Source organism: Dasypus novemcinctus, chromosome 9 (assembly GCF_030445035.2).
Source record: "Dasypus novemcinctus isolate mDasNov1 chromosome 9, mDasNov1.1.hap2, whole genome shotgun sequence".
NCBI classification, from domain to species: domain Eukaryota; kingdom Metazoa; phylum Chordata; class Mammalia; order Cingulata; family Dasypodidae; genus Dasypus; species Dasypus novemcinctus.
The window spans coordinates 10341404-10356539 of record NC_080681.1 but is presented as its reverse complement, the minus strand read 5'-3'; the positions used below and the strand labels follow the sequence as shown (position 1 = coordinate 10356539).

At 38.3% G+C, this 15136-nt stretch overlaps 1 protein-coding gene across 5 annotated transcripts in view; it reads left to right on the top strand.

Moving 5' to 3' along the window:
• LRIG2 (leucine rich repeats and immunoglobulin like domains 2) overlaps positions 1-14670 on the top strand; it is a 51267-nt gene extending 36597 nt beyond the window's left edge. For all 5 annotated transcript variants that reach the window (XM_058303018.2, XM_058303019.2, XM_071217193.1 and 2 more), the window contains 6 exons: positions 1311-1631; positions 6020-6301; positions 7274-7723; positions 8326-8475; positions 11333-11623; positions 13058-14670. In XM_058303018.2, the coding sequence (XP_058159001.1) occupies positions 1311-1631; positions 6020-6301; positions 7274-7723; positions 8326-8475; positions 11333-11623; positions 13058-13281 (1718 nt within the window). In that variant the 3' untranslated portion in view covers positions 13282-14670. The remainder of the gene's footprint in view (positions 1-1310; positions 1632-6019; positions 6302-7273; positions 7724-8325; positions 8476-11332; positions 11624-13057) is intronic.
• The last annotated feature ends 466 nt before the right edge of the window (positions 14671-15136 follow it).

Here is a 15136-nt window from a genome sequence, read left to right as displayed (position 1 = left end):
CAGTAGTGAGATTGACTTTCAGAAAATGCAGATGAACTTTTTTTTTTTACATAACGTTTTTAGACCTTGAAAGTGCTTCCATGTATTTTCCGAAAAAGATAGCACCAGTTTGTGTTGTCACCATGTACTGATGTCATGTGACTTGCATTTTTGATGCAGTTTTTTAAGGCTAAAGTGACAGTTTTGGTTTTTTGGAGGGGAGGAAGATATCACACAAGTTTGTCTTGATTCCAGAGCTTACTTACTGATTTAAGTATACATTCAAGTATACGTTCTTTCTCAACATGGAAAAGTTTCCTGTACACTTAATTTCTTTTAAAGGAATAACTTAGCTATATTTAGTTTTACTGCATATCACTAGTATCTCTCTGATCACTTGGGTACCATCTAGTGCCAGATCTGTTTCCCCAGTCTACTTAAAGATGCTAGGGACACTTGAAAGTTCACGCTCACAAAATACTTGTTATGTTGTCTTTACAAATTTTAAAGAAGAAAGCCAAGAATCTAATAAAAGATTAAATTTTGTTTACATTGCCACAAGTACCCTTCTGACTAATTAGTTAAAAAAGTAAACATGCTACATATTTTTCCCTCTTTTTTCACTTACCACTTTTATGGTACAGCGAAATATCCAGTGAAGATATGGGTAAGGTAAGAATTCATATACCTGTTTCTTTGAATCAGTCCAATAACAATTTATCATTACTCATGAATCTATAGTTTATTAGCCAGTCATAAAAAAATCTTCATTTGGACATATGACATGTTTGGAATTTTTCACTATTTTAGGTGAAAGTTATGTACATACAAGGTACTTCAAATCATTTATTTTATTAATAGGTATTTCCTATGAAAATATAGCAAGACCATAATCCTCATTTTCTATATTGGCACAAAAAGCATAGTAGTTATCATATACATGTTTATATATGTATTGTATTTGTACATAGAAGGTGTAATTGGATTAGAATTTATTGGCTTTTTCCTCAGTAACTGGTGATGGTTAAGAAGTATACTCTAAGCACTCAAATGACAGTAAGGAGTAGTGGAAAGAATGCTGGCCTCTGAAGCCAGAAACCTGGGTTCCAGTCCAGGCTCTGCCACTGACTTGTATGTCTTTGAGCAAAATGCCTGGACCTCATTTCCTCATCTTTATACAAGGAAACTGGACTCTAGCTCTGTAGTTTCTTTTGGTCTCATTATACCACTTTGTAAACAGAATACACAGATTTATATTTTTAAAAATCGAATCTACAGAAGCAGAAAATAAATAACTGACTTGGTTATTGTTGCATTTTTTTCCCCCTTAGATGATTTTCTTAAGCCGCAGATAAGGATACATCCTGAAACCACAGTTGCTTTAAGAGGCATGAATGTGACTCTGACATGCACTGCAGTGAGCAGCAGTGATTCACCCATGTCTACTCTGTGGCGCAAAGACAGTGAAATCCTGTATGATGTGGATATTGAGAATTTTGTTCGTTATCAGCAGCAAGCTGGTGAAGCTCTGGAATATATTAGTGTCTTACATCTTTTCAATGTGAATTTTACAGATGAAGGGAAATATCAGTGTATTGCTACTAATCACTTCGGTTCCAATTATTCTCATAAAGCCAAATTGACTGTAAACGGTAAGGAATTATGTTCCCCATACTTTTGTATTTAGAACGATTTTTCATGTTCAATTCTTGACCAAGAAAGTTAGGCTAAACCTGACATTTTTAGGAGGGACCTTACTGTTTATGTCTTTAGGCTTGTTCAGTAAAATAAAATGGCTGCCTGTGTTGGCCTTTCCGAATATGGCAAGGACTTTCCACTGATTAAAAATTGACTACAAGGATGGGACTTACTGAGAAAGCAGAACATTCCAAATAAAGTTGGAATTTGAACAACATTTAGTGTTAAGCAAGTCTTGGTCCAATAGGGGTAGCCTTTTAGAAATGGATAAGTAGACCATGTTAACCAGTTTTTATCTGCTCCCTGCTTTGTAAGATCTTCTTACATAAGGAAGAACTTAACTGTTAACCAGTCATTATAACTTCCCACTTGGAAGTCCCCTAAATGCCCTTATAAACCCTGTGACCAGGTGGCTATTGAGACTTTCACTCAGCTTTTGATTTGATATCTCTCTGCTCACGAACAGTAACTCTCTCTCAATAAACCCCATTAATTTGTACTGTACATTGTTTTTTTCCTTTAACAGTTTTTGGTGTCAGAAGTGGGATCCGGGGAAGATCCCCCCACCCCTCCAACCCCCCACCCGTTCCCGCGGCTGGTGAGCGATCAGGTGCTGATACCCACAGGACCCATTGTGTCCAGTGCTCTCTCATTGTGTCCACTGCTCTCTCGCCGCCCGCGGAGCACTGGGGGTAAGTTTCCCCGGATCTGAGCTCCGCTCTCTTTGCGTTTGAGCTCTTTGGGTTTATTGTTAGTTTAAAACTTTCCCTCGGACAATTCTAGTTCCCATCTTGGTGAATACGATTCTTGCCTATCTGAGGGAGATACATTAATTCTTGTACCCAAAGGCATCTGATTTTTGGGACCTCTGATAGTTAATTGCATCACTGTAATCTTCTAAGTGAGCATGGACTCCTCTCAATCTCAGTCTCTCTCTCTCTCCTGCCAAATCTCTGTTGCTTGTTCTCACTACAGGCCCAGTTCATGCCTGTTTTTGAACCCATAGGTAAATCTTAACAAAAATGATTTTTTGAGTCTGCAGTGGCCACTTTGGGGAACATTTGATTTAGATAAAATCATACATCTGAGATGTGCCTTAGTAAAGAAAGGATCCAAAACCTCACCAAAACAATGGAACACATTCTTTGTTATTCAGAAGCTTCTAAAAGATAAAATGATTCTAAAATGCCTCTTTAAAGGATTCTTTGAAGCATGCTGAGGAAAAAAAAGTGAAAGTCCTTTTATCAGTTCTTCTGCTCCTCTACATACCCACGCTATACCTTGTTACCTCAAACCTAAATCTGGTAGGCCTTCTGATCCTTTTTATCCTCTCCTATTATTTTCCTGATTCATCACCACTTGTGATCAATTGTCTTTAAAAATAAGACCATCCATTAAACCTAAAACTCCAGTAACAGCCAAATTTAAACCCTGGACTAACCCTGCCATCACGGTGAAGAAAATCTTCAAGATATCCTACAAATTTGGTAGGGCAGCTTTTGCTCCCCATATTAAGCAAGTAACCTCCTCAACTCGTCTCATCTGCCAGGAATACAAACAGCCCTGATTTTAAAAAAAGAAAGAAAACAGGGCCAAGACAAAAGCCAGCTCTTTTATATAAACTAGTGTGTCTCTTGTGTCTATGATGTGTATATGTTATTTATGTCATTTTCTGACCATTAGATGGTATTGCCAAATTGACTTCTGAAATCCCTTGCAGGAACTCTGTTCTTATTTGCTTAAAAATAAACTCATATTAGTTAAATACTCCCCAAATCCCACTGTTAAAAAAAAAGTATTTATAAAAACCCCCAAATATTTTAAAAATTCAGTTTCACATAATTTAGGTAAATCTTTGGCAAGTGAAACTATATTGTCCATTTAATAAAAGCACCGATGTCTTCTGAGTACTCAGTATTAGGTACACTACAAGCACACCTTTTTATTCTACTTGGGTGTTTTCTTCCTAAACTTATGGGCTTACTCATCATATAAGCTAGTATTATATCTACTAGCTGCATAGGATAATAACAAATATAAATTCATATTAACCAAATTGAGTCATTATTCTGACAAAGTTCATTTTAACAGTGATTGTGTTTTGTAGGATGTCAGTTTGAGGGTAGATTGCAAGATCTTTTGATAGCTTAAAGCTTTTGGTTTATCCTAAGTCATCTATGTAAGGTGTACAGGATGTATTTTTGTTAAGAAAAAAGATAGTAGTATTGTCTGAAAGTAAAATGAAAAGTTGTTGCAGAATAAAAGGGAAATACAGGACAAAACCTGAATGGATATAGAAAATTGTAGAAGGCTTGTGGAAAAAGAAATTTTATTTCTCATGGTCTAAACTGGATAAGATTTGCTAGGTTTTTCTAGAAAGATTTTTAAGAGTTTAGTACCAAATAGTATATTGATGCAAAACTAAAATTTTGTTTTCTCTCTGTTATAATGATGCAGTTTTCTTGGGTTATTGACCTACTCTTAGAAAGAAGTTGTATTGTTTTTTGTTTTTTTGTGTGTTTTTTAACCTTCAAATGATTGATGTAAAAGGTATTTTTCAGAATAATTTCCTATACTTTATGTTTACTTTATTATGTCCTTGATTGTTTAAGGGAATCAAGTCTTCTCACTTTTAAAAGAACTAAGGTTTTTTTTTAACAATCAAGTTACCTCCTATAATTACTTTTAAAATCTTTTATTGTCATTTCGGTTAGAGATCCAACTATTATTTCGCAAAGACTTCTGATACTATTTAACCAGTGTTCTAACTGTGACAATTTTTAATATTATTGCCTTCTCAAAATCAAACCTTGAATGATATTTTTAAAATTTCAAACTGTATTTGGGATTTTCCAGAGGGCCTTTGGAAAGTCACAAAAGATTTGTTCTTTCACCTTGTAAAAGAGAGATGCTAGAAATAATTAGGTTTATTTGATATGAGTTATATGAAAAATATTGTCAAATTGAAAGAGATGCCTAACTTGCCCTAGGAAAAATTTAAGTGGATAAAATGTAACTAATACAAATATTTCAGAAATTGTATAAAGTTCCTAGTTACGTGTCAGTGTCCTCGCTGTTCATGATATGTCCTAATACTGCTTTCCTAGATATCAGACAACAATAATATATTGGTTTTGGTTATAATTTCAGTTATTCTTAAAAATATTACATGCCACAAAAACAACCATATTTTCTTGTTGGTTACCCTGATTTACTCTGATGCTTCCCTGAGAGTACTTGTTATCAGTTATAGGTCAGGGCTTTGTCTTCAGCAAAAAAGGGACTTTGAATGAGAAGGAAAGCAAATTCATAGATGATGTTCCACCTGCCAATTACTAACTCTGATAAAACTTTAAAGGTGGGACAGGATCAAATAACTCAACTGACAGGGCCCCTTAAACATCTCCAACTAGACTTTATACCTCTACCCCTTCCTGTGGGATAAGAATGTGTCCTTGTTGTTATGTTTCTAGAGGCTTTTCCTTTCCACAGGTCTACTGCCCTCTGTAGTTAAAAAAAAAAACAATTAAACTTTGTTTTCCCCACCCGAGGAGTTTCTGCTAATCCTCTCAAGTGACAGAGGCACCCATTTTACTAGCTTATGATAATGTATAGAGTGAGTTGTTTGGATTAGTCTGCCCACTTTCTATCCCTATTTGCTCTTTGGCTGAGGGATAAAGGGGATTTCCATGGCCCTGGAGATGGGCTACTTTTATTGCTCTTTCTACTTTGGAAAAAAAAATCTTTTGAAAGTCTCCATTTTCTTTTCAAAATCATAAATCTGTTTTGAAAACTATGAAATTCATTCCCAGCCCTGTTTACAGGGCCTTCCAGTAATGGATTTTTCAGGACAATTCTCGGATAAGTGATGATTATTTTCTAACTATAGTCTTTAGAATCACTTTTGGAAGTAATGTTCTTCACTGCGGCTGAAAAAAAGACTTCTTCAAAACAGCTCATCTCCAAATTTTCTACCCAATAAGTAAAGCTTTGTGCAGCCAAGAGATATACTTGTATTAGTATGGAAAGCATGTTTGGCCTCTTAAGTGAAGGAGTTGTAGTAAATACAGGGCTCTGAAATAGTTCAGTAAGATTTCTGGCCTTCTTTTTTCCCCACTCCCATCAGGGAAATCTGGTAAATCAAGCATTCTAGAAGATGCTGTTGTCACTGTGTTCCAAATACGCTGAGGTTCTGGGAGAAAAGATGGCCAGGAAAGCTGTATTCACTAAAAATCCAGAAAGTGTGTTTTCACAAGAAAATGGAGCATTAGGACTGTTGATATTTTGCTTGCTAAAATATATATAGGTTTTTCCCCCTTTTTCTTGTGCTCTTTCTGTACAGAGATGCCATCTTTTCTGAAAACCCCAATGGATCTAACTATTCGCACTGGTGCCATGGCCAGATTAGAATGTGCTGCAGAAGGACACCCCGTACCACAGATTTCCTGGCAGAAAGATGGTGGTACTGACTTTCCTGCCGCTCGGGAAAGACGCATGCATGTCATGCCTGAGGACGACGTCTTCTTCATTGCAAATGTGAAAATAGAAGACATGGGAATCTACAGCTGCATGGCACAGAATATAGCAGGAGGCCTTTCAGCAAATGCCTCACTGACAGTGCTAGGTAAGTTTACTGCTTCGTGGGGCCCTATTGGTTTTGGGAGCCTTTTTATTTGGAATCCTCTTGGGTTTCTACTTCTTATAAATGCTCTGTCTGCTATTCAGTGAGTTTGCACTAAAAGTTCCACTATTTTTCTTCCAAGTATCTAAGCATTTTGATACTATTTCACAGAGAACCATAGATATTATAACTGTTACCCCCTTTTACCTAGTTTCATTTTTTTAAAAATTTAATTTAAAAAATGACTTGTCTTCCTGGTTTTATTTCCTATTTTCTCTCCAGTGTGATTCTCTTAATCCTATGCCCTAGTACAGTGTCTTTTCCCAAAAAAATTTTCCCTGATAACACTCTTTTTGCTTAGGGGAAACTTTTCCTCATGGACCTCGAAGTCAAGGCCAAATGTACTTTCTATTTTCCTGTTCTCCTCGGTGAGGGGTTTGTTTTTTTGTGTTTTTTTTAATAATCAAAGAAAAAATGAGGTTATTGTTTTAAAGACTTAAGCTTTTGAGAAATTTAGAAAAATAGGGAAAGTCATTCAAACACCGTTTAAGACTTTGGCATATTTTAGGCTTTTTCTTTACTCATTTTTATGTAGATTATGTATATCTACTCTTTTCCACTTAATATTGCATCACAAGGGTTACTCTGGCATTAGAAAGTCTTCACAAAACCTGTGGCTATTCTATACATAATCATTTTTCCTGTTAGGTTTTTATATTTTAAAATTAGAACTAATTTTTTAATAAACATTTTTGTGTATAAATATTTGAATTCTTTGTTTATAAAAGATTGCCCAAGGCAGAATTTATATTGAGACAAGATTTAGGATTTTTTAGACTTTTTGTTTTTGAAACATCCTTCAATGCCCCCCTTAGAATATGAAAACGTTCATTTCATCATATCCTCGTTAGCTTAATTCTGTAGGTTTTAGGAAGTAAAATTGCCTGACTTGATTTTTTTTGACATCCTATTTAGAGACGCCCTCATTTATTAGACCCCTGGAGGACAAGACAGTAACCCGCGGTGAAACTGCGGTATTACAGTGCATAGCAGGAGGGAGTCCTGCCCCTCGCCTCAACTGGACCAAAGATGATGGACCCTTGCTGGTGACAGAACGGCACTTCTTTGCTGCAGCCAATCAGCTTCTCATCATTGTGGATGCTGGGCTAGAAGATGCTGGGAAATACACTTGTATTATGTCTAACACGCTTGGGACGGAACGTGGTCACATTTACCTAAATGTCATTTCATCCCCCAATTGTGATTCTTCCCAAAGTAGCTTTGGGCATGAAGATGATGGCTGGACCACAGTTGGCATCGTCATCATTGTTGTAGTCTGCTGTGTTGTGGGTACCTCTTTGATTTGGGTCATTGTTATTTACCACATGCGAAGGAAAAATGAAGACTATAGTATCACAAACACAGGTAAGTGGTACCCACATGACACCTCTGCATTGTAGTTCAGTCAGGAATGCAGTATAGAATTTATCGTAAAATTTTAAAAATCTAAAGAGCTTTGATACTTTACCTGATCTGTGGTGGACTGAAGAGTTTTTCTGATATCTCAGAATCTCTCTGATGAGTAATTTTAAGAATTTGTAAACACTCCCCCCAAATTTTGCTCTTGCAGCCATATTACAGGTATACCTACTTTTTTAATACCTAAGTCATCTCCATGATAAATTTCCCTGCAGGCAAAAGTGGAGCCATCATGACGCTGATCAGTCTTGTACCTCCCACCCTGAAATCCTGGGAGAAAAGAGTTGACCAGAGAGATTGTGAAATTGTGGCTTTGCATAAGATTTCAGCCTTTTGGCTTTTTTCTTTTGGTAATATTTTTTAAATGAAGCTTTGAGAAGAATTCTAGTGAGAAGTAATTTTAAGAGACATACTAAGATCTGCCTCGGTCCTCGGTAGATACCATTTTTTCTGGCCTATTGTATGAAAGTTTAATTACCTATTTGCAGAAAGTAGAGTTTTATACACTGCCTAACTTTATGTGAGAGTTACAGATCTCTCTTTTACAGAGGAGCTTAACCTGCCTGCAGACATTCCCAGCTACTTGTCTTCCCAAGGAACACTGTCTGAGCCTCAGGAAGGCTACAGCAACTCGGAGGCAGGCAGTCACCAGCAGCTTATGCCGCCTGCCAATGGGTACATCCACAAAGGCGTAGATGGTAATGACTGTTCATGGTTATAATTTCACCCTGTACTGTTGAGTTTTATTTCTCAGTATATTGTTTTCCCTAGTAACATAAAGCAGTAGTTTAAAGTAGGTACTCAAGAAAAACATTTGGCCCATTCAAAATAGGATGAAAAATTGGCTGAAGTCTTAACAGAGAAGAAAATCATCTGATAGAAAGGAACATCCTTTAATCAAGGAACTGGAGTCACAGCAGAGGCTCCCAGATATTATTATTATTATTATTATATTATTATAGTAGGAGATGCTTTTTTCAGGTGACTCTAATTCTTTTTGGGCATCCTTCATACTTTATGCAAGGGAAGTTTGTTTCTCCTGCTGACAGGATAGTTACTGACAAAAATTTGAGGGACAATAATGATTCTAAGCATATACTGGAGAACATCAGAGACGTCCCTTCCCATCTGTCATAGTGACATATATAGGGAGTGGAATTAAGAGATTGGGTTTGATTCCTAGTTCTTCCTCTTTCCATCTCTGTAACAATGAACAAGTAACTCAAGATCTGAGCCTTAGTTTCCTCATTTTTAAATTAAGAAACAATACTTCATAAAGCAATTTCACCAAGATTCTTGGAGATCCTACCAACAAATTTGTGTGACTGTCAAGTACCATACAAATGAAAGGTTTATTTCATTTCTTCAGAGATTTTTAGATTATCACCAAAACTTCTCTGATAAATTGGCTTTTATTTGGCTCTTCACGGCAAAGGGCATATTTCTAATTTAAATTTTTAAATTTTTAAATATTTATTTTTATTTTTTTATTTTTTTAAAGATTTATTTATTTATTTAATTCCCCCCCTCCCCTGGTTGTCTGTTCTTGGTGTCTATTTGCTGCGTCTTGTTTCTTTGTCCACTTCTGTTGTCGTCAGCAGCACGGGAAGTGTGGGCGACGCCATTCCTGGGCAGGCTGCTCTTTTCTTTTCACGCTGGGCGGCTTTCCTCACGGGCGCACTCCTTGCGCGTGGGGCTCTCACGCGGGGGACACCCTTGCGTGGCACGGCACTCCTTGCGCGAATCAGCACTGCGCATGGCCAGCTCCACATGGGTCAAGGAGGCCCAGGGTTTGAACCGCGGACCTCCCATATGGTAGACGGACGCCCTAACCACTGGGCCAAAGTCCGTTTCCCTAATTTTTATTTTTTAAAAAGATTTATTTTTACTTATTTCTCTCCCCTTCCCCCCCTCTCCCATTGGCTCCTCTCTCTGTCAACTCACTGTGTGTTCTTCTGTGCCTGCTTGCACCCTCGGTCGTACTGGGAAACTGCATCTCTTTTTTGTTGTGTCATCTTGCTGTGTCAGCTCTCCATGTATGCAGCGCCACTCCTCGGTGGGCTGCGCTTTTTTCACGCAAGGTGGCTCTCCTGGGGTGCACTCCTTGCGCGTTGGACACCCCCACGTGGGGGCGCCCCTGCATGGCAGGGCACTCCTTGTGCACAGCAGCACTGCACGTGGGCCAGCTTACCGCACAGGTCAGGAGGCCCTGGGGATTGAGCCCTGGACCCTCCATGTGGTAGGCAGATGCTCTATCAGCTGAGCCATGTCCGCTTCCCATATTTCTAACTTTTAAAAGAATAATTATATGCTTCTACATGCTGAAATTTGTGACTAGTAATAATGCTTTCTGGATTTAACTGAATTACTTCTAACATTTTCTTGCCTAATCATAAATAGGTAATATGTTCTCTATTTCTTACTCTTTTCCCTTTCCTTCATCATTCAGTTTCAAAGCACCTAATAGTCCAGGGAGCTCATTATTAAATCTTTACTTCTGACAAACACACATTTTGTCAGACAGGAGTTGACTGTCGGAGGTTTTTTCCTAGGAGTACTTTTTTTTTCTTTTTTAAAAAATTAATATTTTCATAGAATTTTTATTTTCAAAGATTCCTATTCTATTCTATTCTATTCTATTCTATTCTATTCTATTCTATTCTATTCTATTCTATTCTATTCTATTCTATTCATTTTTCTCTTCCCTTCCCTGCCCTCCCCCCAGTTGTCTGCTCTCTGTGTCCATTTGCTGTGTCTTTCTGTATCCACTTGTATTCTTGTCAGTGGTACCAGGAATCTGTGTTTCTTCTTGTTGCGTCATCTTGCCACGTCAGCTTTCTTTGTGTGTGGCCCCACTCCTGGGCAGGCTGTATTTTTTTCGCTCTGGGTGGCTCTCCTAACGGGGCGCACTCCTTGCGCATGGGGCTCCCCTGCATGGGGGACACCCCTGCGTGGCACGTCACTCCTTGCGCACATCAGCACTGCGTGTGGGCCAGCTTACACACGGGTCAGGGGGCCCTGGGTTTGAACCCTGGACCTCCCATGTGGTAGGTGGATGCTCTATCCATTGAGCGAAATCTGCTTTTGACCCATGTAAGTAAATTAAGTCATCATAACTACTTGTTCTCTGCTTTAGTTTGCATAAACCAAATATGTACCTTGTAATGTGCCTGCCTGATGTGGCTCCCTTGATTTGGGCATGACCTTATGCAGGCAGGACAGAGATAGTAGAAAGAACAGAGGCTCTGGAGCTGGAGGGCCTAGGTTCAAATTTTAGCTTCCCACTCTTGCAGTGTGACTTCTGGCAAGTTACTTAACTTCTCTGTGTTATTACCCTATCTATAAAATGGGGATAATAACAGTACCTACCTATTAGGGATATTGTGAGGATGAGATGCGTTAATTTACAGAAAAACCTTGAAACTTTACCTGGTTTTTAAGTAGATGTTCAGTAAATGCTACTTAGGATGATGACAACTGTTGAAGAAAACTGATGATGGCAAAGCTAATTCCTTAACTGAAGGGTATTTGGGTTCTTCCCATTGCTGTCATTAGGTGGCACTGGTACCCGGGTGATCTGCTCGGATTGTTATGACAATGCCAACATCTACTCCAGGACCCGAGAGTACTGTCCATACGCCTATATCACTGAGGAGGATGTTCTGGATCAGACACTGTCCAGTCTCATAGTCCAGATGCCAAAAGAGACCTATTTGGCACATCGTCCCCAAGATGCTGTTGCTGTGGAGAGCCTGATATCATCAGCAGACAGAGAAATGTCTGCCTTTCCCACCAACCATGAAAGGATAAATGAGAAGAAAGTTTCTTCTTCGCAAATGAGCAGTGGTAAGGGGTGTAATGTTTTTTGTTTGTTTTGTTATTACTTTCACTTAATTCGTTCTTTCCCTCTGTCGTAAAGATAGCACTCTCATTTGGCAGGAAGCAATACAAGTTGATCTAATGGAGAAATTGGCCAGTTTTAACTTGTGAAAACTAGAGCCAGAGATTTTTAGATATTAGAGTTGCAAAGAAGTCTGCATTTGTAGAATGAAAATAGTTTTTGTGGGAGTAACAGGATCACACTACTGAAAATTCAGAGGTCATACAGAAAAAGCTTTCTAAAAGTTTCACATAGGTATTAATAATTTTTCTCCTATCTTTGATTAAATAATAGAGATTTGAAATGCTAAGCATATAATGTGTACATAATTTGGTGAAGTACTGTCCTGAAGAGATTTTTTAAATGTTTGGCTTGGTTGCAGTTCTAGTAAATATTGAATGGTCAGTATCACTTGGCAGGTGTTTGCTTTTTCCTGTGAGGAGAAATGAGGGTCATCAGTGGAAAAACAATATTGGGATAGTATCTCTGTCCCACATGGCTCAGGAAAAGAAATACACAGATTAGACATTTGATAGCAACTGGATCAGCAAAACAAAACAAAACTCTTTCCAGGCCTCGAAGCCACCACTGAGCGTGTCTTCCCATCCCTCTGGGCTTTCCATCACTGTCACCCTCCTGTCAGCCTGAAACGAAGAGCCCTGGAAGGGGGGGGCGGTAGAACTACAGTTTTATAGAAGCAGGCAAAGGGAAAAGTGGTGCTTCCAGGGATGGTTTTGACAGGAGTAAATGATCTAACATGGGACTTAATGTATATTCTGCTGCTCTTAATTTAAGAGTCTAACTCTAAAGATTTCCTACGTGAATACAGGTCAGAAAAGTACCATTGTTGAAGTTAGTCTCTTGTCTTTACATTCAGTGTCTGTGAAAGAAGTACCCCAACACTTAATCCATTTTCCCATATCCTAGAATAGTTAGACAAATAAAAAGCCTTAAGTGGAATAAAAAATGTATTGCCTCTTTTTCGCATCTCGGGGATGTCTTACTTTTTAATCCGGTCTGTAGGTAAAGAAACCACAAGTGTGAGTTCTTTGGCACAATGCTCATCCCTCAACCTAAGGTTTTATTTTAAAAATTCTGCATCACAGAGCCACTAAAATAATAAGCGAAAGTACATGGCATATAGCATGATGTCAGTAAATAATTGGGTGTTTGTTGAATAGAACAATTTGAAAGGCCATGGTTCCAAATTTATCTTGTTTTTTTGTTTTGTTTTAATTGTGGGTAAGAAGAAGGGAAGTATACAGTTGACACCAATGTCCTTATTCAGGAAAGTAGAAGGAACATCTATTGCTTAGAAGATTTGGTTTAAAAAATTTAAGTCATAGAAAGTTAATTTTGAACTTTCTGTGCCACTGATAATTCTTGTCTTTCTTTCTCAGAAACATTGCGGCAGCCTCTGTGGAACATAAATAAAGAATTAGGCCTCCCTCATCCTCCCTTTTCCCAGCAGCCAGTCCATGAGTCACCCCAAATCCAAAATGAGGACCTGGCAGAGAGTGATCCAGACTGTTCCTCTTCCCCCATGCCCTGTCACAGGCTACACGGCCACACTTTTGATTTTAGGAGGACTCGGAACATTCAAGAGGATAGTGAGGGCACATGAAACTCACTCCAGGATGAAATCTGGGCAGAGACTCAAACCAGTTAATTTTGTATTCACTACCTCAGAGTTCAGAAGAAACCCCAAAGTTAGCATTTGCGTTACTTTTTGTTTACAATTACATCTGACCACACCACGGTGGCCAGGCATTTGTTTGGGTTTGTATCTCACGAAGAAAGGATAACAGCTGATAGAAATGGGTATATCTAACTGAAAACGTGTGGCACTACAGAGGAAGATACTGGCAGACACGCCTCCTGATGGCTCCACAGGGATGTATCCAGGTATGCATTGCCCATCAGGAAGAACCTTAATCATGGCTGCTTAACATGCTGGATTGTCTCAGTTCTCGAAATGATGCCAAGAGAACATCACTGTTCTACTTTGCCTTCCAAATAATAAACATAACTGGAGCCCTCTGGGAAGTTACCTGGGATTCTTTAGTGGTTTTAAGCGTGTATTTGAGACTGGGGCTTTGATATTCAAGGTCTTTGGCAAGAATCCCAGGCTTGACCAACTGGTACCAGGTCAAGGGGTTTTGTATTCTTGTGATTCCTTTTTTTTCCCCCTATTGCCCAGGGATCTCATTGTAAATATAATTGTGTTTATAAATAATTTTTGTATTCATTAACTTATGTGTTGGCTGCAATGTAAATGTTTTTTTGATATGCCAAAATTAAATATAATATATCCAGTTATAACATTTGACAGCAGCTTCTCAGATCACAGACAGATTTTGTACGACTTGGTTTAGTGAGATCTGAAGACTTTCATTAAAAAGTACATGTGTAGAGGCAGGGTACCTGATCATTGCAGACACACAAACACATTCTTGGTGTAATTAACAACTTCCTTCATTCTTAAGGGTTCAGATACCAATCCTTTGCCATCTGCTTAAAAGTGCCAGCCGATCCAACTTTTCCATGTAAAAAAGGCTGGCTCTTTTAAAAAGACTGGCAGTCCTGTCAACCGCCATAGGCACACAGGTATGGGAAAAATTCTTTTGGGAAAATCTTCTTTCAACCAAGTACTTAGTTGACAAGGAAATCAAAGATGGCTTCTTTTTTGTGTTTTATTTTTAATGTCTCTTTTATGAGTGCACAGTTCATCTTAAGAAGGGAGGTACAGAAATCCTATATTACAAAGTTTTGCAGGTGGTTCTTGTTTTGTACAAGTGATTATGTAAACCAAAAAAGTTTTCTTGGATTTCTGGTTGCAAAAGTTTTTACGTAAGCAAAGGACTGAACACTCTAGGGAAATGCAATGGACTAACGTTCTTTCTTTGTGCTTTCAGATTCCCCTACACAGGCTGTCAGATTCAGTCCTGTAAATCTCATAAGTTATTAAATAACTCGAATCACTGAAATAAAAATTTATATTTGAGTCACTGCACTTTGTGTTGTAAACACGTAATTTCTTAGCTTTCTGCCAGATTGTTTAACTAAATTTCATACTAATTTTCAACCTAAATTTCTCTAGTAGGCAGCAGCATTTTTTTTAGCTATTTACTACCGCCGTACCTTTTTCTTCTTTCTTTTTAAACTGCCAGCCCGTTAATTTGCACTTTGAATTTCTTGACTATCACGTCCAGTGTCTCTTTTCCTCTCCCTTCAAACTGTGGTCCCTCTTCTTACTTACTGGTTAATAATATAATCTGTACTGGATTTGCTTGGAATCAGGAGACATGGTTAAGTTTCTGACTTTGCTACATCCTCGTTTTGTAGTGAAGGGCAAATCCCTGTCCTCTAGGCCTCAGTTTTATTCTTTATGAAAGAGGGCATTTTACTGTATGCTCTAAAGCCCTGTCCAGCTGTCATGGTCTCTGAATCTGTGATAACATCCAGGAACCAAGGAGATT